The following is a 22,887-nucleotide window of genomic DNA, read 5'->3' on the forward strand; positions in this document are numbered from 1 at the left end:
AACTGAGCCTCGCAAGGGTCTTCAACTCCTGAACCCTCTCCCCAAACCGCCTGGCTGAAAAGTGACTGGAAAGTGGCTGGAACCCACGTGGGGCTGGGGCTCTGCGCCAAGCAGAGAGATCCCCTTCCCATCCCGCCAGGCAGGCGCTGCCGCCGGCCACGGGGTGAACACCAGGTGAGCCTGATGTTGGAAGGATGGGGTAGGGACAAGGGGGGTCTGCGCTGCAGAGCTGTCATCTGCGGCCCCTCCCGCACGCCGGGCCCAGCCGGAGGCCTCTCTGCACCATATTTAGTCAGGGGGAGCGGGCAGCCCCGGGCTGGTATGCGGCGCCGGGAATTCCGCAGGCAGCAACCCGCGCCTGCCCTTTTTGGGTTGTCTCCCGCCCAGCGCCCCCAGCCCGCCCGCCCGCCTCACCCGGGGAAGGCGGACCAGCTGGACCGGGAACTTCGGCGTCCGTGCCGAGCGGGGAGCGGGGCGTCCGGGCTGCCCGCGGGTCCCCGGCCTGGCGCGGGGCCAGCCCACCGCCTCGGCTTCCTTTTATGGCCTGTGTGCGTGCGTGTGTGACCGAGGGGAGAGAGACCGAGGAAGATGGAGGGCCAGGCAGAGGCAGTGGGAGAGAGGTTGCAGCCAGGGGCGCAGAGAGCGTGAGACGCAGCGGAGGGACTCGGGGGCTGGAGACAGCGGGGCTTGTCTCTCCAACGGTGATGGAGAGACGCGAGACACAGGGTCAGACAATGAGTGGGGAGAGAGAGATAAGTGGCAGTGGTGCGAAAAGGGAGACAGGCAGTAAAATTTTAGTCAACTTCTTTTGCAAGAACCTCTTGGGACGGATAGAGACAGCTGAAGGGAACTTGCAAGGGGGGCGAGGCCCCCCCCGGGGTCCCACCGCATTATCTTTGGATCCTGACGTGCACCTGGCAAATGACAGCACATAATTATCACACACGTTTCAGTTGCGGGCACCGGGGCCCCGAGGAGGGAACCGATTTGCCTTGAGGTCACACAGGCAGCGAACGGAGCAGCCGGGGGTCTGAAGCGGCAACCGTGGGATTTTTTTTTCTCGTGGGTGGGGGTGGAGATGGCAAGTTGGAAAAAGTAAAAACTTCCCCTTCCCGCACAATTCCCAGCAGTCTGAGGCTTTTGCCTTGCACTTCGCAAAGTCCAAAAAATCCCCCCTTTCTACCCTTTGTGCAGGACAGCCTGCTCCCTTTCCAGACAGCGCTGGCAAATAAAATAAGGAGCGGGGCGGGGACGAGTCAGCTCGATCCCCGGGGATAGGAAGCGGTTAAAGCCCCTTCGGCTGAAATTGACCCAGGGAAGCAATTCTCAAGCACCCCCCCCCCCCCCCCCCCCCGTAGATGCTGGCCACTCGACCTCTTTCTCTAGGGACACGGAGTCTCAGTGACTGTCCTGGAGCCTGAGTGGGGAGGGCAGGAGGTGGTGGTGGTGATGAAACCCTTGTCCTAACGCTTTTGCGCGGCTTGCCCTTTCCCAGAGCCTCTGCCCCAGGTGCGCCCTTCTCTGAGCGCCGCTTGTGCTCCAGGAGGCCTGGACAGAAGCCCCGCTTCTCCAGCCCTGCAGGGGGCGCTGCAAGGGAGCAATGCGGGACCCTCCCCCACTCCGCCCTCCTGGACGGCCTCCCCCTTCCCGCGGCTAGCTCCGGGTCTATAAAGAGAGGCATCTCATGTGAGCCAGGAGATTTGGACGCCCCTGCCTGGGAGGTGTACCAGATCTGAGCTCTCCATCCACCTTCTCCGTTATCCCCCACAGTGAGAAATCTGTAAGTAGTGTGGTATGGTGGGGGCGGGCGGGGGAGGAGGGGAATTGGGTCTGGGGTTTAAGGGTCTTCCAGGGCATCCAGTAGCTGGGGAGCAGCAAGCTGTGTTACTTCCCCTCCTCTTAGGGACTATGGTGAGAGGGCTCCGGTTCACAATTTTTATTTCTTTCTGCCCCATCACCCTAGATTTTCCCCAAACCAGCAGTGATAAGTAGCACTTTGGGGGTACTTTTGAAAGATGACAGACAGTACCTGGGCCCAACTCCAGTTATACTAGAATCTCCCGAAAAACTTAAAAAACAAGAAGAGTCTTGCTATGAGGCAAATCTGGGAGATGTGCTTCCTTGCAAATCTCAGACAGAGGTCCAGCCTCCACAGCCAGGCTTCTAACTCTTACTCTAGGTACAAAAAGAGTGCAGCAGAATGTCACTCAAAAGTCATTTCTATCACATAGTCACGCCAAATGTCACTTCACGTCGGTTTGGAAGCACTGTTTCGTTCTGCTGATAAGGCATTAACTCAGTTAAAAACACATAGGCACATACTGTTCAGAGAGGGCAGTGTTTTTCATCGGTTCAGAGGATGTGCTTGTTGATAACCCTGCAGAGACAAGCTGGTTATGATCCAGTTCATTTATTACATCTCAGTTTTCTTCCAGACCCCCTCCCTCCAAATTTTAAAAAATTTATCCAGGTTGACCGCAGGGGCCTCAAATACCCAGACCAATGCCAAAGTTGGCATTTGCCTCCATGACCTATGGGTACATTATGTAAGATTGCATTGGGATTTTCTGCAAAGCAGCCAGTACAAAGTTACCATCATGCCCCACAAAGTGGACGTAGTAAGTAAATGTGTGGCTACTGCCTGTTGTAAGTTTTTTCCCTGCACAGAGAGCTGGTGGGGATGTTGCTGCTTGAGGAAAGGCACCATTCAAAGCCATACCTGTCAAGCAGTGAAAGAAAATATTTAGAAACCCGAGACGGGTAGCTAGAGTATTAAGAACTCATAGACTAAATTGCAAACTGGCCAGGATTTGGCAAGGGGAAAGCAGGACAGCTGTTAGCAAACTGCTTTGCATAGTTTTATTTGTTGCAGTCTTCTTGATTTGTTTGGTTTCCTTAAGGCTCCCATTTAAAAATTTTTTATAGAGAGGGCTCTTGAAGATGCTGAATGAAAGTCTTTAGATGGCAGTGTAGAAAATAGGATATTGAACATCCATGGAAGGAAAAGCAATCCAGTCTTTCCTTCATGCTTTCCCACTGAAGTCGCTACCACTGATGGAGCACTCATGTGCCAGGCACTGTAGCAGTGTTTGACCTGCTGTATCTTATTTTAATTATTGCAACCACCTTTTAAGGGAAGCAGTCTGATGCCTGATTAATATACAGGGCAGCTGAGGCTCAGAAAGGTTCAGTAGCTTGCCCAGTGTGGCACAGCTAGCTAGCTGGTGGTGAAGCCCATGCCTGGGTCTGGCCGGCACCAAGTCTCTACTCTTGACCCCACCATCTTTTTTTCTTTATCATGAACAAAAACGGTTGGAGTCAGGTTTCTGGTGGGACCAAACATTTTCAAGGAAGCGAGTGTTTATCAACTCTTCGAAGAAAACATAAACTGACCTTTTGTGAGTTTTAAATAAAAGGCCCTACTTGTCCCCCATGGTGTGATAATCAACTGGCCTGATGACCTTAGGAGGGCTCCCATCCCAAGGGTCCAAAATATGAACTTAGCTGGGCCTTCCTTGAGACGCTTCTGGGGCCTGCCTTGTAAACACCATGTTTTGTTTTGTTTTAAATTTTCGTGTCTGAAATAGACGTGTTATTCCGTACAAGGTAGTTGTTATCATGACTTTTCTGTGCAAGGGCTGAGATTGAGGCATACATGCCCATTTATGGTAGCGTTTTCCATGAGGCCATCCCTAGCGCCCTGGCAAATGAGCCTTGTATTGCAGCTTTGTTGGTTGGGACTCGGGGGATTTCTCTGCCCTTGTCCTTCCCGGTCAGGACGCAGTGGAGGAGCCCAGAGGAGAGGGCACTTGGGAGGAAAGAGGAATTCGTCTTTCCTACTCCTCTCTTACTTGGGAGTTTTACTTGGGGACAGGGGTAGGGACTGTCTCCTTTCCTCAGTACAATGGATCTAAGCAGGTGGATTTACACTTTTGGCACAACCATGTAATTCTCAAATCAGATATAAATTCGATTTTTCTGGAAAGCCAAGTCCAATTTTAAATCCACTGGACTCCTAGACTGTCACAAGCAAATTTAGAAGTCCTCCACACTGGCCTTCCCAAACCTCAGTTTTCCTATCTGTAAAATGGAGCTAATGAGGATAGCTATTAGTCGAGTGCTTTTGTCACACAACATGCTAAATCTTTCACAGGCATCATTTACAGTCTTTGTAACCACTTTTTGGAGTAGATGCTATTATATGCGTGCTGTTTTACAAATGTGGAGTCTGAATAACTTGCTCAAGATGACTGGCCAATGAAGATTCTACAAACTAGCTCTAACCCCAGAGCCTAAGAGATCACCTTAGGGATCACCGGAGCCTGTTGGGAGGATTAGATGAGATAATGCCCATGAAAGGCTGAGCACAGTGCCTGGCCCCTGGTCAACTCAGTGGATGGTTACTTTCAACATATTGCACATGACCAGAGACTTTAAGGTCCTTGCTCGATGTGGCACAGCTGGTACCTGGTAGAACCAGGAAGCCTGTTGTGTGGTCTTTCCATAAAGAAGAAATTTATTCCTCATTTTCCTTTTGCGTAATCTCCTTTCATAAACCCAATTCTTACTCGAGCTAAAGGCGGTGACTAGAATCCTCTCTCTATTTTAATACAGCCACACTTCATCACCTGTGTCAGGAACAGTACAAATGCCAACATATTGGTCCACCCGTGACTCACACAGGGTTACAAAGGCATCCATTAAGAGCTTCCACCTGTGAGTGGAAGCAGACTGTGTGGCTTTCACAGTGGCTCCTTCTGCTCCCTGAGGTCTCCTCCCTCTCCCCCCTCAAACACATTTAACTGTGGCCACACGACAGAGGTGAGGACGAGTTGGGAGAAGCCGGCCAAGCAGGATTCTGAAAGAACTCACACTTCTGTGTGAGATCGCAGACGCAGGAAAGCGTGAGTGCGGCTTTGTTGTATCTACGGGAGGAAGTTGGGTGTCTCTGACTTACATCAGCGATTCAGGGGCTCGAGAGCCAGCCCTCTTTAATGGCTCTAAGGCAGGGCCACAGGACACACCAGCAGCTCACTTGCGTATGCATGCATCCCCCCCTTCACTGGTGGAGCACGCATCCTGTGACGCAGGGGCTCGGAAGGGGCCAGCTTTTGAGACCACTAGGGTCGTTGTAGCCCTTCCCCACTCTCTGGGTAGAATGCATTTCTCCCTGGTCCCCATTTCCCTCCACCCCATGTCTACATGGCATCGGGGTTCGTGTGTTCTCATGCTTCCTTCTAAAATGTTTCTCTGTCAGATCTTTCTGTGACACAGATATATGGGCATTCCATAGATGAAGTTTTTCCACATAATTACATATTTTCGACATCTTTCTATAGCAACACATTTTGAGGTTTTTCTTTTTATCAGCTACACAACACTATTGCGTTGGATGTATAGCATCTTACTGAAGTAAAACTCTTATTGAAACAGAGCAGTTTCACCCCCCCCATTTCTCATAAACAGGATTCCACACAATATCTTTGTTTATCTATTTTTATCTAATTATGCCAATTTATCCGCAGAATAAGTTCCCAGCAATACAATTGCTAAGTTAAAGACCGGGTGCATTCAAAATTATTAGATATTGCTGAAGGGTCCCCTAAGGACTCTGTAAGTTTAGACTTCCAATGGTCTCACAGGAGACTAGACATCGATTTTTGAGCTGTGCCGTGCCAGAGCGGTAAGACACAGAATGCAACGGGGCTTTAGGGCCAGAAATGACCAGTTCTCTCTCTACCCAAAGCACCCTCCATAGGAGCTATTAACACACCGCTTACTAACCAAGCTCTCTTCACAGGGAGGGAAAAAATAAGTTAGCTTTACTAATTAAAAGAACTTGCTTCTGGAGTTACTTTAAAAACAGTATTCAGGTGAGTTAGGTAGATGTTACAAGGTAAGGTTGAAGCAGCAGGTTCACCACTCACCTTTTCCCTGTTAAGGTGAGGTCAGACTTCCTTGGCAGGATAGGGGAGGTGATTTGGGAAGACGGCGAGGGGGTGTGGTTGGTGAGGAAGTGGCTATGGGGCCGGGTTATGGACCAAAGAAGAGAGTTTCTACTAAGAGGGGACTAAGTTTCAGACAGTTCTGGATTCAAATCCTAGCTCCAACTTTTACAAGCAAAGGCCCTTAGTTTACTTTCTGGACCTTGGTAGCATTGTAGGAATGATAAATAATGCCCACCTCGCTGAACACCTATGGGGCATGTGAGATGATGTATATAATAAATTGCCTTTCCTGATACCCCATGAAGAGAAGAGTCCCAGAAGTTATAACAGCTGATATCAATAACAGATTTGGAGTCCCGGCTGCCTCATAGAAATAGTTTGGGGCTCAGAGAATGGAGGCACTTAGGGAGGCCAGTCCCTCTCCTGCTTCCCTCTGCACAGTTGGCTCCTCCCACAGCTGGACCAGGCCGTGAACTAATTTCTTCACTTCAGATTGGTGAGTTGTGTTCTAGATCAGGCCCAGAGGCTTTCATTTTGCCCGCGTGGCATTTACAATGTGCAGTGATTTCACTGTTGGGGGTGGGTGTTTTGTACCTAAATTTAGACTTCCAGATCTTTTGAAAATCTTGCATGCAGGGCCCACATCCAAAGTCCTCAAATTGCCACCCTCTTTGGAGAGGGCAAGAGGGCTCTGCCCGGCCACCTCTGGCCTGGGCCTCTGAGCATTGCTCACCGGACCCTGGAGGCATTGCAGTCTGTGTCCAGAATTTTGCACCAGTGGCTTAGCAGTAAAATCCGGAGGGAGGCAGTTGACCAGGCTTCATGATTTACAAATCTATATTCTTTAGGCTCTGGAGTATTTTATTCATTTTTTCATTAATGCAGAGTCAAAAGAGGCAAGGCATTTTACTCCTGAGTTCTCTGGAGAAAATAAAACCAATGCTAAAACAAACTAAAGCACCTGAGCATTCTCAGCTGGCCCAATTTCAACCTTTTGGTCCAGAGTCACAGATACTATAAAATGTTAGAGGTAGGCCAGCCATTTCTTTCTCCCAAATGAAAAATGTAAGGCACAGAGAGGGAGGGTGATTTGCTCAGAGTCACCCAGCAAGTTAGGAGCAGAGCTGGGACTTGGAACCCTGTGGTCTTACAGAGGCTAACAAACAGCTTGTTTGTGCTCAGAGATAGAAGCAATGTGTTGTTGGTAAGGAAGCCAGGACTCTGTAGGAGCCCGATACACACAGCTGTGTCAAACATCGTTAACACCAACAGTGACAGAGTCCTTTGCTTTCGTAAGAATGTTGAAGAGCAGCCCTTGATCATGAAGTGTACTCAGTGTTCATCAGTCCCATGTCACATTTTGGATGTGGCCTTTCAGCCCTCAGAGTGGATGCAAGGCGTGGGCAGGGGGAGCAGAAAGAGGGTTTGGAGAGGAAGAGACGAGGTGCTGGGGGTCCTCCTGGAGTCTGGCCAACTGGGCCGCTCGCTCCTGTCTGATCTGATGTGACCTTCTGCCGTTGACATTCCAGGTTGGTGTTGACTAAGTAGCGACTGTCCTCAGCTTTGTCTTTCCCAAGAGAGCCTCTTTTTTTCTCTCTAAACTGGTGGTTCTCGCTGGGGACAGTTTTGCCCCCCAGGGGAGACAGTATCTGGAGAGGTGACCAGGGGGAGAGTATGCTCCATCATCTAGTGGGTGGAGACCTGAGATGCTGCACTGCACAGGATAGCACCCTGTCTCCGCCTTTCGAAGGATTATCCAGCCCCAATGTCAATAGTCTTGGGATCCGAAAACCCTGCTCTAAATTAAAGCCCACAGCAGGGAGCAGCAGGCCAAGTTTGCTTGTCTTCAGCACAGGGAAAATTCTATCGCAGGACTGTGGTCTCTCTGTGGCAATTTTTAAAAAATATACTTTATTGATTATGCTATTCTAGTTGTCCCAATTCCCCCACCTTCTCCCCCACCTGGTACCCCCATTCCCCTCAGCAATCACCCCCTTAGTTTATCTGCTGCAATTTCACAAGCTAGTTTTCATTCAGTTCTGGGCTGCACCTAGTGCCTGATTGTCCGCTACTCCAAATTTGGAAAACCCGAGACTCTGGGTGCATGCTGAGGCAGGCCCTTAAATTGGTAAACCCATATTACCCGGAGCCCTTATACTGTCAAGTCCCATCCAGGACATGTCACATGTGTGCCTGCATTTCCTTCAGACCTCAAGGTCTCTGCATGTTTCCAAGAAGGGAGACAAAACAGGAAAGATCTTTTTGAAAATAGATTTTTGTGAGATTTCACCATAACTAGCTGTGCCACAATGGGCAACTTACTTAGCTTCTCTGTGCCTCTGTTTCCTCATCTGTAACCCAGGGGTAATGGTACCTCCCCAGGGGGGTTTAAGGGGATTAAATGAGATAAAGCTGGCAGTCAATAAAATTTAGCAGCTATAATTACTACTATTGTAGTATTAATTTGCCAGGCTTGCCGAATTTTCTCAAGGGCAAACCTGTGGGATTTCATCTGTGTTTAATGGGAAAAGAGGTCTGTGGCTACAGGTTTTGGGGGAGCTCTGGGTTCGAAGCAGTGAAGCAGCTTTTTTTTCAGGCCCTGCCAGGACCTTGGACATCTTGATAGGTGTTCTGCCCCTAATTCCACAATGGAGAGGGAATACGAATTTGACCACAGAACTGTTTTTTTTCTTTAAAGAGTGTCTCACCCTCCCTGAATCCCACCCCACCCTCACCCCAAATATTTCAAAGAATTAGGGTTCCAAGGAGCACACTCTGGCAACCGCCTTCCTAGGGCGAAGCCAAGCTCCTCTGTCCTTTTCCTTCTTTCCTGTGACCAAAGCAGATGTCACACATCCTAACTGCCACAGGCATCAAAGTCCGGGAGGCAGGCCAGCTTCTCTCTTTCCTTTTTTGGATGGAGACCCACTCTTTGCACTTGATCTTGTTTGTGTTTCTGGATCCTGGATTAGACAGGGTTCCTGGCCATGGGGATTCCTGTGTTCTTTTTTTTGGGGGGGGGGAGTTGTATTTTTTTGCTGTTTTCCTGACTTCTAAGGCAGCTCACCAACATTACAATTAGAAAGAGCCCATTTAGTTCTCGTGATGCTGGGGACAAATAAAACACTTCTCCTGACCCTCTTGAGAATAATCAGCTACCATTTAAAAACTTTTTATTGATTAATAATATAGATGTACTTAGTACTGCTGAACTGTACAAATCATTAAGGTGGTATATTTTGCGTTCTGTGTATTTTAGCATAATTAAAGATTAAAAGGAAAAAAGAAGAAAGAAAACCAAAAATTTCCATGGAAGTGTACTTTATATCCAGAAAAGAGGCCCACACCTGTGGCTGCGCAGCTGACCCAGTTTTCACAAAGTGCACACACCCATGCAGCCGGCACTCAGGTTAAGAAACAGGACATTGACCCGCAAGCCCCCTCATGTCCCGCCCTTCCAGTCATGGCGTGTAACGTGTATCACCGTCAGTTAGTTTTACCTGGACCTGAACCTCTTACAAACAGAGTCACGCAGGGTATCCTTCCTGCATCTGCCTTCTCAAGTGTGTTTGTGAGAATTGTTTTTATTGTGTCATGCAGTTGATTTGCGTCCCATTTTGAATGTTTATCATGTGTTATTATGTGCTAGGTGCCTTAAAGGAGCAGTTCATTTATTGCAGATGCTCCACTGAGCTTCTGACAAGCCCATCAAGCTTATGCGGGAGGCAGAAGAGTATAGTATGCAATGAGACCTGGGTTCAAATCCCAGCTCTGCCACTTTTTTGCTGTGTGACTTGAAGCAGATTCCTTCCCCTTTCTGAGCTTCCATTTTCATTATCTGTAAGGTGGAGCTTATAAAACCTAACTGCAAAGGCTGTGCTGATGTTACTTCATGATCCCGCACATGAAGGCTTTAGCCCAGGGAGGTCCTTTAGCCCAAGGACCCTGGGAAGGTCCTTGAGCGTTAACTGTCACCGCTGGTGGGCAGAACACTCAGCTCTGGGTTTGACATACAGGCCGAATGGGAGATGGTGCAATATTGACAATGCTTACGAGTGGGAGATAGTTTTAAAAAATTTCATAGCTAACTTTTTCCTTTTAAATAAAAATGTCAAACATGCAAAAGTAGGCAGAACAGCGCAAGCATTTATCAACACCTGAGCCAATTTCGTTTCCTCTCCAGCTCCTTTCCTTTCTTCCCCGCCCTGATTATTTTGAGATAAACCCCAGGTTTGTGATTTCCTCTATCAGTATTTCCAGACCTCTCTGAAAGGAAAGGATTCTCTAAACAGATGAAATCATGGTACCGTTTTCCCACCAAAGAATTTCACAAATTCCCTAATATAAAATACAGTGAATCAGTGTTCCAATTTCTCCAATTATCTCATAAATTTGGGAGTGCTTGTTAAATAAAATTTTTTTGTGACAACTACATGTAACTCTTCAAAGCCTTCCCTTTAAGGGGTAGCTTTTTAAAAAATGCAATAAATACCTTTATTTGTGATTTTCCCTCCCTGTATGTGTATGTGGGTGTTGGGGTAAGGGGAAGTTCTTTCCCTGCCTTTGTCAGTGTTTATCTTTTGTTGTGTTCACTTGGCTTTTTCATTATGAAACATTTCAAACATATGCAGAAGTGGAGAGAATAGTACAATACCCTCTGTTCTCCCTGTAGGTACCTGACACTCAACTTCAGTTGTTTTCATAACTGAATCATTTTCATTTCAACGCCACCCTCCTCCCATTTCTCTCATGTGTCTTAAGTCCCTTCTGATCTATAGGTCCCTTGCCTTCTTTCTTTTTCTTTTCTTTTTTGGTACTTTTTCCGTTAAAGGAACTGAGTCATTTGTCCCACCGTTTGGACTTCGTTGCATGCCCACGATGTTCTTTAGCCTGTTGCCTGTGCCCTGCATTTGCTGTAAACAGGCGTTAGATCAGGGGCTTCATCAGCTTCTGCGCCCATCTTCTCTTCCTTTTTGTTAGAACATTTCATTGGTGGTGGTAGCACTTCCTACAGCATCCCATCTGGGGACACGTAATATCTGATCAACTCTTTCTTTGTGGGATATTAAGATGAATTAGTACGTGTAGGTGGGAGCCAGCCTGGGGCATCCACTAGAAAGTTCTCCATCTGCTTTTCCCCTAACTCCATGGGTCTGAGAGTGTGGACCCCAGGCCAGCATCCAGAGCCTCTCCTGGGAACTCAGTAGACAAGTGCAAATCTCTGGGCTCATCCCAGACCCACTGACTCAGAAGCTCAGGGGGTGGGCCCGGCCCTAGGTGATTTCACAACCCTCGGTCATTGCCAGGGCCCATGATTTTATTAGGAGTTACAAAATTGCTATATTCTGGTTTTAATGTTTCATCTGCATTTATTAGCTGGGATTCTTCTAATAACAGTGAAAAACGAAGTAAGGGAAGAAAGCTGTTGGGTTTATTAAGTCACAAGATAAATTAAAAGACAGTTTTTTAATTGAATTTATTGGGGTGACATTGGTTAACAAAAAAAACACAGGATATGTGATTGTTAAACACAGGACAACGTACATTCCTTACTATTCTTTATTTCTCTTTCTTGAGTAATGGAAGCAATTATTCAGATTCAGGGAATGATTTGCTCATTTCTCTATCTTTTAAAAAAATGAGTTGCTGGATCTGGTCTCCCAAGAGAAATAACCATCCCTCTGAGCAAATCAGCTCCTCGTTTTTATTAGCGTCATTTTCACTCCCGAACCAGAAAAGTAGGAATTGGAGCATCTGCCCCCCTAATTTTGCCTTGCAAAGTCTGCATTTCAGGACTAGCTGCCCGGCTCCAGGGCCCATTCATGGGTAACAGGGTGTATGTACTTCATCTCCGTGGGATTTGGGGCCCGGGCATGAGGATTATCTTGGCGAACTCAAAGGAGCTGTGAATTGTCTTCTGCATCAGCCACACAGCATGTCCTGGTGGCTGTATATCCTCACTCAGCCTGTACTTTAGTTCTTGGTGCATAGCTGCAGTGGTTGGAGGAGGGGAGGTGGGGCCCGGTGGAGGAGCCAGGTGAGAGCAGGTGTCATCAGGGGAGGGCAGCTTCTGCAGGTGCGATCACAGGGTCTGGAACAGGCGAGTGGGCAAGTCTATGAAGAGCTTGCTGCCTCAGCACTCACCTCGTGAACACATCTAAACAATAAGATAGAGAAGCTGTCAGAAATGAGCTGCCCATGTGGAAAGAACATTTAATGACTTAAAAAAAATAAAAACAGATTTCTCCTTGTCAGATATTTAGTTACCCTGAGGGACAGTTTATATAGGAAAGGTGGAATCACTACTTTGGTCCCCACTGCACCCCCACTTTCTTTACCAGTTTTCAAAATGATGCATTTGTTCCCTAGGATCTTACAAGGATGCCTGTGACTTTTTAAAATTATTATGAGCTCATGGATTTAAACCTTTCAACTCTTCTGCGTTCTTCTTATTTATATTCAAACTGTCCTATATTTGACCAGATAGAATCACAGCTTCGTGTTTTAATATGCCGTTTTCTAGACTTTTAAAAGTATATACACATACACATGGAAAACTACAGGAAAGAGTCTGTTATAAACATTTTAACCAGCTGTATTAATCTACATACAGTAGAGCTCGCTAATTAAAAAAACAAATGTACCCAGCGAGTTATCTGTCTCCACAGCTGTGTACAGTCATGTAATCACCATCGTAATCAGGATGCAGGACTTTCTCAACACCCTGCGCGTCCCTCTGTGACTCTCGGGGGTCAGTTTCCCTGCCGGTTCCCAGCAGCGAGCGTCTGCTTTCTGTCACCACACTGTGGCCTTCCCCAGACTTCCCTTATCAGTGCGGGAACAGAGCAGCAGGCTTCTGGGTCTGGCTTCTTCCACCAAGCACAGTGCTTTTGAGTTTCATCTGTTTTACGGTGCACTTTGTTTCTTTGTATTGCTGAGTATCCCATTTATATGTATTTTCAACTTAGAAATATATCCTAAGTATAATTGTATGGCCAACAGTTACCTGCTGTATGATTTCATTTATATGAAATGTCAGAAGAGGTGGATCTTTGGAGACAGGCGGGCCAGTGGGTGCCAGGGGCTGGGGGTGGGACAGGGAGTGACCGACCGCAGGTGGGCACAAGGGAACCCTTTTAGGGGTGATGAGAATGTTCTAACATTCATCATAATAATGAATGCACAATATTTAATTTTATTAAAATCATTGAATTGTATGTTTTATTTTTTAAATATATTTTATTGATTATACTGTAGCAGTTGTCCCAGTTTTTCTCCCTTTGTCCCCCTCTACCCGGTATACCCCTTACCTCCAGCAGTCCCTCCCCTGAGTTCATGTCCATGGGTCCTACATATAAGTTCTTCGGCTTCTCCATTTCCCATACTATTCTTAACCTCCTCTTGTCTATTTTGTATCTACTAGTTATGCTTCTTAACTCCTGAACCTTTTCCCCCATTCTCCCCCTTCCCCCTCCCAGCTGATAACCCTCCCAAGGGTCTCCATATCTGTGATTCTGTTCCGTTCTGGTTGTTTGCTTTGTTTTTTTAGAATCAGTTTTTCCCTGGTGTTGAATCCCAGAGTGGGCGGGTTTGCATGCACTTTAAGATCATGCAGGCCCTTAAGTGGAGTTTCCTGAAAACCTGGCAGTTTCTTCTGCTGCCCCAACCTCCACTGCTTTTTGCAGCCAGATGTTATAGAGATTTATCTTCAGGGTGCTGGAACCCTGGGGCTGGGATCACTGGCTCCCAAGGTATCCCTCCTGATTTTTGTCCACCACATGTGAATGTGAGACCGTCCCAATTCACTGCTGCCTCTCCCCGCCACATGGTGTTTTCATACCTCTCTGCCCATCTCAGCAACTCCACCCTGCCTACCCGTCTGGATGGATCAGGCTTCTTTAAATCCTTGGTTGTGGGACTTCCACACAGCTTGATTTTTCTGATGGTTCTGGGTATTACTTGTTTTGAGATCTAGTTCTAATTCTTTCTATGGTTATTCGAGGAAGTGAAGCATGTCCACCTACACCTCCATGTTGACCAGAAGTCTGAATTGTGTATTTTCAATGAGAATGTTATCACTGGTCAGTGACACTTTAATAAATATATTTAAATATATTTATTACACAAATATCCATAGGTGGAAGTTTCAATGGAATTATAGCATTTTATTGACTGAATGCTCTATATTATTTAACAAGGCACTCACCCACTGAAGGCCATTTAGATTGCTGTAGGTTTGGCTGTTCCAAAAAGCACTACAATGTACATTCTTATACATCTGTTAGCACTTAACTGTTTCCTTAGGCTAGATTCCTAGAAATGCAATCACAGGTTAAAGGGGTATGCACAGATTTTAAGGCTCTTCCATCCTGAGGGCCGTGTGTGCAGAGGCTCAGCCTCTGTACTCTTGACAACATGGGACATATTCAATAGTTTTACTTCTTGCCTCTTACCCCCTGGATAGCATTTTACCGCGTGAAAATACCATGGTTTACGTATCTGGTGCTGTGTTGATGAACAGTAGGCAGTGGTGCCGATCTTTTTCAGGCCTGGTTGTCTCCATTCTTTGACAATGTAAACAGCACTGCAGGAAACATCCTTGTCCTTGGTCAAACATTTCTTCAGACTGTGATCCCAGACATGGAGAGGGGAGGGCTTCATCTGTCGTTAGGGCTTAGTTCTGGCCCGATTCTGACCCTACTGTCTTATTCCTCAGGGGACCAACCAGGCACCATGGCACAGAAAGGCCAACTCAGTGACGATGAGAAGTTCCTCTTTGTGGACAAAAACTTTATCAACAGCCCAGTGGCCCAGGCTGACTGGGCCGCCAAGAAGCTGGTCTGGATCCCTTCAGAGAAGCAGGGTTTTGAGGCGGCCAGCATCAAGGAGGAGAAGGGGGATGAGGTGATCGTGGAGCTGGTGGAGAATGGCAAGAAGGTGACAGTTGGCAAGGACGACATCCAGAAGATGAACCCACCCAAGTTCTCCAAGGTGGAGGACATGGCAGAGCTGACATGCCTCAACGAAGCCTCCGTGCTGCACAACCTGAGGGAGCGGTACTTCTCAGGACTCATATATGTGAGTGTCCTGGGGCAGCCAGGCCCCTCTTCCTGGCCTCCTGGACTCCTAAGGGAAGAGAGAGGTTTAGAGATACGTTCAGGATTCAGGTTGGGAAGCAAAAGGTCTCACTGAGGGTGGCCATATGGTGAGATAGAATCATTCAGACCTGGGTTCAGATCTCAGTCCTGCCCTTCCTAGTTCTATGACATTGCACAGGTTATTTTACCACTTGAAGCCTCAGTTTTTCTCTCTATAGAATGGGAACAATTACCCTTCCCATGTGAAGGTGGTGCAGAGATTCCACACAATCACAGATGCTGAGTGCCAAGGCGCATGGTAGACATGCAAGAGATTTCAGTGAAATAGTTCTCTGCTCTTTCTCTATATCTTGGAAATAAAGATCTCATAACCTCCGTGAGAAGGCTGCCCATCCTGGCAGCCAGCTGCGAGGGAGACGTGGGGATCTGGCTAGGTTCGTGGAGGCCCTTCCCTGTCTCAAACGGGAATGCCCAGACTGGACCTGGACCCAGCTGACTGTGCAGATCAGAGTGGACAGAGCTGCACTGTCCAATGTGGTAGCCACTGGCCACATGTGGCTAACTAAATTTAGATGTAAATTAAACATCAATACTTCAAAATTCGTTTCGTCCGTTGTGCTGGCCACGTGTCAGGTGCCCGACAGCCACCTGTGGCTAGTGGTGCCGCACTGGATAGCCCCGGTGTAAAACGTTTCCGTCGTCACAGAAAGTTCTGTTCGACCAGATGGTGGGGCTGGGCAACTCAGAGGGCACAGATTCCTTCTGGGGCTGGACCAGCTCCCCACGACACAGAGGGACGTGGTAGCCCTGTGACGCCGGACTGGTGAGCGGCAGGTCCGCCAGCCCCGCCTTTGTCTGTCTTGCCTCTGAGAAAGGGTGTGTTAATCCCTTAGACAAATTACCTAATTCCTATCAAATTTCACCTCCTGCTCTGCACAAGGATAGTAGCAGCCTCACGGCTGTGATTACTCTAAAAAGAAAGTACTTGGCATGCCTCCTGGCACCTTGTAGGTGCTCAAACTGCTAGGTGGCGCTGTGGTCATTGTTGCTGTCCTGTTGTTGCTGCCGTCATCTGTGTGTCCTCACCAGTCAGATGTCCTCGCTCCTTTGTCAACTCGTGGGAACGGGCAGTTCCATCGTCATGCCCTCTGGTCCTGCCCTTTACATTTTGCCATGTGAAGATTACAAAAAGCCCTTTGTCATCTCTAAAAATATTCTGCTGATGTTTTTCCTAATTAGGAAAATAAGACACATTCACTACAGAAGACTTGGAAAATTCAGAAAAGCCCAGCAAACCCAAACCCCTCCCCCGAGAGATAACAGCTGTTAAGAAGTTTGTGTGTCATTGGTGTCTTTCTGTGTGACAGTGGTTTGTGTTTGCATATTTAAAACCCTCTGCACGTCCGTAAGTGACCTCTTTTTTCCATGCACGAGTCAGTGGCGAGCATCCCCCCACTCTGTCATGACTCCCCCACCCCAACATCCTTTTAAGGACTTTGTAATCTATCCCACGCATGTACCATCTTTGATTATCCATTCTTCTAATGGATAGTTCAGAAGGGGTTTCAGTGGCTTTTTGAAAAAAGATTTTATTCATTTATTTTTAGACAGGGGAAGGGAGGGAGAAGGAGAGGGAGAGAAACATCATTGTGTGGTTGCCTCTCGCACGCTCCCTATTGGGGACCTGGCCTGCAACTCAGGCATGTGCCCCGACTGGGGATTGAACTGGCAGCCCCTCAGTTTGCAGGCTGGTGCTCACACCAGCCAGGGCTCGGTGACTTTTTAAAGAGCCTTGGGAGAACAGGGAAGTGGCTCATAATTATGTGAATTCCTCCTCTAATCCAGGTTCTATATCTCGCCACACTTTATCTGGATAAAAATGCTTGTCCCAGGTTGCAGGAGAGCAAGCTGAAAGGCTCAGAGTGCTAAAGGCCATGCTCACTTCCCTAACTAAGCAGGGGAAGTCCCTTTTATCCAAGGTACTCCTTTTATGAAAATATTATCTACCTGGGCCTGTCAGTATGGGACGGTTGCTTCAAAGGACACCAGTGTGCAGGCAGCTGCAGGGAAAACTGGGCTCCTTCGGGACCAGGTCTCGCATCTAAGATGCGTCACCTCTATCCAGGAAAGTTGAGGACAAGCCGGTGCATGAATCTCACCTGCTGTCTTCTGACACAGTATTTGAGTCCAAAATAGAAATCAGAAAAAGAAAATGAGGGGTTTGTGATGGCCCCAAGACCCAGAGTATCTTCTGACAGCAGATTAAAAACTGAATCAAAGCTTCAAATTCCTGCTATGCTTCTCTGGACAGATTAGATGAAAAGTGTTTCAGCCTCATGACCACATGCCTTCTCCTGTCTTGATCCTTTCTGGTCTATTTAACCACTTAAATAGAAACCATTGTCCATGGCGAAGAAAATAAGGAGGGGAGGGCCAGTTACTCTGCCAGCCCGTGGTTGCAGAAGGTTAGCAGGTGGGAAGCAGGGCGATGGGAAGGCAGCTGGGCATGCTCGGCTCTGCCCTTGGTGATGGAGAGAACTTTCCCCTCTGTTCTGGAAGGCTCACCTTAAATGATGCATTTTTGAGAAGGTCCTGGCAGGCATCTTGTCCTCTGGGATCTGGAAGAATCTGTAGGAGCCAGAGGGTCCTGGCTCCTTATCTTAGAGATGCAAGTTTGGTGCTCAGACATGCCCAGTGACTTGCCTGAGCTGCCACAGACCGTCTGTGGCACATGTGGGGCATGAATGTAGTTCTGACTCCTGGTCCAGCGTCCCATTGCTCTTCTGGACGGGTCGCTGGCTGGGTTCTCTCTGCCTGGACTTTTTCATGACTGTGTAGCAATCAGCTCTGTCTCTGGTATTGGCTGGGGAATAGGACAAAGGTTTCGGGTGGCGGGAGCTCAATGAAGATGTGGTCTTGCAGGTACTGGTACCGTGCCAAGTCCTCCCCAGCCCATTTCATCCATTATGACCCGTGTGAGAGCAAAGCTTATGTCCCATCCTGCACATGCAGCGACTGAGGCGGAGAGGTGGCATGACTCACCTGGGAACCGACCTAGGGCAGACTCCGACCTGCCCCATTGTCAAGTGTGTGTGCTCTTCTCTCTCCTGCCCCCTGTCTGTGGGGTGCTGAGCAGTCACAGGGCCCAGTCCTGGCCCCAAGGCTGCCTTTTTACCAAGGGAAGAAAGATAAGACACACTAGGTGCAAATGATACAGTGGATTCTAAAATGACAAATGAGTAAAGAAGGGGTGGTATATCCATACAATGGAATGTTACTCAGCTTTAAAAAAGAAGGAAATCCTGTCATGTGCAACAATGTGGGTGAACCTGAGGACGGGATGCTGTGTGAAACCAGCCAGACACAGGACACAGGCTGCATGACCCCACTTATATGAGGAACCTGAAACAGTCTCCCGGAGAATCTACCAGTGGAACGGTGGTTGCCAGGGGCTGGCAGAGGAGGAAACAGAATTGCTAATCAATGGGCATGAAGTCCCAGTTAAACAAGGTGAATAAGCTCTAGAGGGCGCTGTACAAACTACAAACTGTGGCTACAGTCGACCACACTGTGTTGTGCACTTAGCATGAGATCCACCCTCTTAACCGATGTTTAAGTGCTCTTACCAAAAAAATGTTCCCCCCTAAAACGTGGGATTCTAAACTCAATGCCTATGAATTGGTCCTGGGAGTTTGTCAGTCTCCTGAGATTTAAGGAAAAGTTTTTGCTGGGCAGAGGGGGTCTTAGCTTCCATTACACTCTCAAAGGAGCCTTATTATCCCCAGGACAATGATGGCAACTACTACTTATTTAACTTTTACTATGTTAAGAGTTTATGCTAATGTATTATTACTGTCATTATTATTTTTTGTGTAAGAGATTTACTATTATTGAGCCCCATTTTTGCAGATAAAGAAACTGAGACTTAGAAAAGCTAAATAACTTGATGAGAAACAGCTGGGTCTTAAACCCAGCAAGGCTGGCCCTAGGACAACCTCTTTCAGCTGCTGTCTCATTTAATTCTTCTAATGAAGCTGTAAGACAGTGGCTACTACTTCATTTGCTCAGATGTGCTCAGTTCCCCCACAGGAAGTGGGTAGAGCTGGGGTTCAAATGAGGTCCGTCTGCCTCTAGGACGGTGTGAGTACTTATGATGGCAAGGGTCCCTAGGGTGACAGGAGGCTGGAAGCAGGTGATATGTGTGGGCTGCGGCGGGTGGGCCTGGTGCCACAGGCATCATTAACTTTGAGTTGGGCAAGCTTTAAGTGCACAGAAGGAAGGAATCAAACCTCTTATTATGATTTCTTGAGCACATACTAGGTGCTAAACCAGAGGTCACAAGCTCTTGGCCCAGAGTGAATGACTAAAAATATTGAGTTAATTTGACAGAGAGAGAGAGAGAGAGAGAGAAAGGAAGGAAGGATCTCGGTTTTAGGCATCGCTTGAAACAGCAAAGGACCTGGCACCTCTGGACGCAGGCCGCCAGGTAACAGTCCCTTTTAGATGGGCTGTGTGTACTCTATTTTTCTGCAAGCCCCAGAACTCCCTGTCACCTCCCATAGTCTGGGGCTCAGTGCTGGTGGCCATTTGATCACTGTGCCTATCTCTTTTTTCCCCTCATACCTGGCCCATTTCACTCATATCTTACCTGCTTGGTCCCTGTAGACAGTGGGACATTCCATCCTGTACTGAGCCCTGGGATTTGGAACATGACTGAGAGAGCAAAGGGGATATACCTTTCTGTTCATTGGGACTCCAAGTCCAAATTCCCCACCCAGAAACCCAAAAGGAAGTTTTCCTTGTTCTGATTCCACTGTTCTGAGAGGACCATGGGGTAAGGAGAGGCATTCCTTCCAAACCCCAGCAGCTGATGAGGTTTTCATCTTAGACTCCTGGCCCAGTGATCTTAGCCTTCTCTGGAAGGAGTTTCTGCCCAGGGTTTCTGGGAACAAGCTGTGAGCAGAGGCTTCCTGGGTGCCGGACGGTCCTAAAGTGTGGAGAGAAAATACAATTGGAGGCTGCCTTTTGTTGAGTCTATGAACCAGCTGTCTAGACCTTTCAAGTTGTTATTGCTTCAAAAAACCTCCACAGGAAAACAAGGCATCTATGGCAAAGACCACAAGAGAATATTTAAAATAAGAAGCATGCATCATTAAATGTCAGGGTCCCCCCTCTTTAAAGGGCCCCAACCCTGTTCCCTGGAGTTACATCTGATTATTAGGGTCATGTATGCATATGTACACATATAACTAATATAGCCCCCAAAATCATTTCAGGTATGCCTTGCGGCTTGCTTTTCTCACCTAATCACATCTTATGGCTCTTTCTTTGTCTTTTCATACTGATTTAGTCAGACTTAAAATATGTTTTGACCAGGTAGTACATGTGGCCATTAAATAAAATAGCATGTAGATCAGCAATATGGAACTTGTGGTCAAGATAGTGGCATAGGCAGATATGGCTCAGCTCTTCACACACCCACACCAAAATTACAACTAAAACATAGAACAGCCATCACTCAGGAACGTCAGAAATCGAGTTGAATAGAAAGCTGACAACTACAAAATTAAAGAAACCTCATCCATCCAGACTGGTAGGAGGGGTGCACATGTGGAATGGGCTGGTTCCTCACCCATGTGTGGTAGATAAAAATTTGGGTGAGATATCTCCAGATCAAGGAGTCCCAGCCCCATACCAGGCCCCCTAGCCCAGGGTTTCAGTGCCAGGAAGATAAGACCCCACAAATTCTGGCTGCAAAAACCAGTGGGGACTGAATCAGTGGAAGAAACTCCTGGATCCTCAAGCAGTTCCTTTTAAAGAACCCACACACGGACTCACCTACTCAAACTCACTCCCTCTGAGCTCGAGCACAGGGGTAGCAGCTGGAAAAACATCAGTGGCATACAGGGAGAAAGTGAAGTGTCTGGCATCGAGGTGAGCAGAGGCCATGGTCCATTTTTTCTGAACCATCCCCGCATAGAGCCAGTGGGCTGGAGCCATATCTGAGACTCCACCAACCTGGCTAACACTGTTTGCCCTACCCCAGAAATCCTCAGAGATTCCCCCACACCCAACTTATGGGCCCACCCAAGCTGCTTTTCCATATGAATGGCTGGTCTGGGCTCATGCCTCACATTTCATAAATCCTGTCAAACAAGCAACAGCTGGCCTCAGTGAACCCCAGGCTGGGTACTAGCAGCAGCCAGCCTTGATTCACAGTTTGGCTTTGCCTGGGAGTCTCCATGCCCAGTACAAGTAGCAGCCATTCCAGATTACTCTATAGCTCATGCAGGGTGGCCTCAGGCAGAACACAGTGGGGGATGACCTTGGCCTGCACCACCCAGAAAACACTAGGGCCAGCACACCCAATGGACAGCTACAGACCACATCGGAGTACCACCACCCTGCCTCTGCACAGCTGATCCTCCACGGAGGGCAGAGGTTGGTGGTCAGTGGTCATAGCCAGTCCCTGTACCTGACTGGCCTGGGTAAATGCCTCCCATTGATCTGCCAACAGCAACAAAGGCTCAACTACAAGAGGAGGGTGTACCTTGAGTACCCAGCTTGGGTGATAGGGGAGACTGTGCCACTGGACCCTATAGGACACGTACTACATTAGGTGACACTACTAAGACAGGAAGTCATAGCAGCTCCACCTAATACACAGAAACAAACACAGGGAGGCTGCCAAAACGAAGAGGCAAAGGAACATGGCCAAAATGAAAGATCAAAACTCCAGAAACAGAGCTAACCAAAATGGAGGTAAGCAATCTATCAGATGCAGAGTTCAAACACTGGTTATAAGGGTGCTCAAGGAACTTAGTGCAGACCTCAGCAGCATAAAACAGATTCAGTTAGAAATGAAGGGTACAGTAATTAAAATAATGAACAGTTTATAGGGAAATGACAGTAGAGCAAATGAAGCCAAGAATCATATCAATGATTTGGAACATAAGGAAGCAAAAAACAACCAATCAGAACAACAAGAAGAAAAAAAATCCAAAAAAGATTAGGATAGTATAAGCAGCCTCTGGAACAACATCAAGAAGTCTAACATTTGCATCATAGGTGTGTCAGAAGGAAAAGAGCAAGAAATTGGAAATCTATTTGCAAAATTAATGAAAGAAAACTTTCTTAATTTGGGGAAGGAAAGAGACATGCGAGTCTAGGAAGCACAGAGAGTCCCAAACAAGATGGATGCAGAAAGGCCCACCCCGAGGTACATCATAATTTAATGGCAGCTTGCCATAATTGGTGAATGTTTAGGTGGTTTCTAGTCCTTTTTGCTATTAAAATAAAGGCTGCAGGAAAAGTGTGTTTTTGATGGACCATGTCTGTCCCTAGACAGAGATTCAGAAAGTTATGACATTGCAGTACAGCTGGTAAGGAAAGTGTAGTTACCCATCATTTTATAGATGGAGGAGAGTTGTCAGCTCAAGTCATACAGGTTATGAGGACGATGCTGAGACTCCACCCAGGTCTGTGTGACTTCAAGCCTGGATTCTTTCCACCTTCCACCACTCTTCCTTATTTCTGCTGGAGCTGTGGGAGCAGCCCGTGCTCAGGGCTGCAAGGCTGCCCATATAAAGTGTCAGGGAAAAACTGGAGTCCTTTCCTAATACGGTCACAAGAGGGAAGCCCTGGGCCTGCAGCTGGGACCTGCTGGTGGTGGCACTGAGCCCTGAGATGCAGACTGGGACAGGGGAGGCTGGGATATTGAAACCTCTGAACTTGACCAGCTGGAGAGGAGCTTGTGGGGACCTGTGGCAGACACAGCCAATAGCAGGTGGGCTGGTTTGGGCAAGGTTAACCACAGCTGAACACAGGAGGTGGAACCTCCA

The 22,887-nt window shown here is 47.6% G+C and overlaps 1 protein-coding gene across 4 annotated transcripts in view; it reads left to right on the forward strand.

Annotated features, from left to right (window-relative positions):
* The first annotated feature begins 14,681 nt into the window (after window positions 1-14,681).
* The window catches only part of MYH11 (myosin heavy chain 11), a 108,252-nt gene continuing 100,046 nt past the window's right edge, over window positions 14,682-22,887 (forward strand). For all 4 annotated transcript variants that reach the window (XM_053672161.1, XM_053672162.1, XM_053672163.1 and 1 more), the window contains exon 1: window positions 14,682-15,026. In XM_053672161.1, the coding sequence (XP_053528136.1) occupies window positions 14,682-15,026 (345 nt within the window). The remainder of the gene's footprint in view (window positions 15,027-22,887) is intronic.

The sequence above is a fragment of the Artibeus jamaicensis genome, unplaced genomic scaffold, assembly GCF_021234435.1.
Source record: "Artibeus jamaicensis isolate MK-2021 breed Jamaican fruit bat unplaced genomic scaffold, CSHL_Jam_final contig_729, whole genome shotgun sequence".
Lineage (NCBI taxonomy): Eukaryota > Metazoa > Chordata > Mammalia > Chiroptera > Phyllostomidae > Artibeus > Artibeus jamaicensis.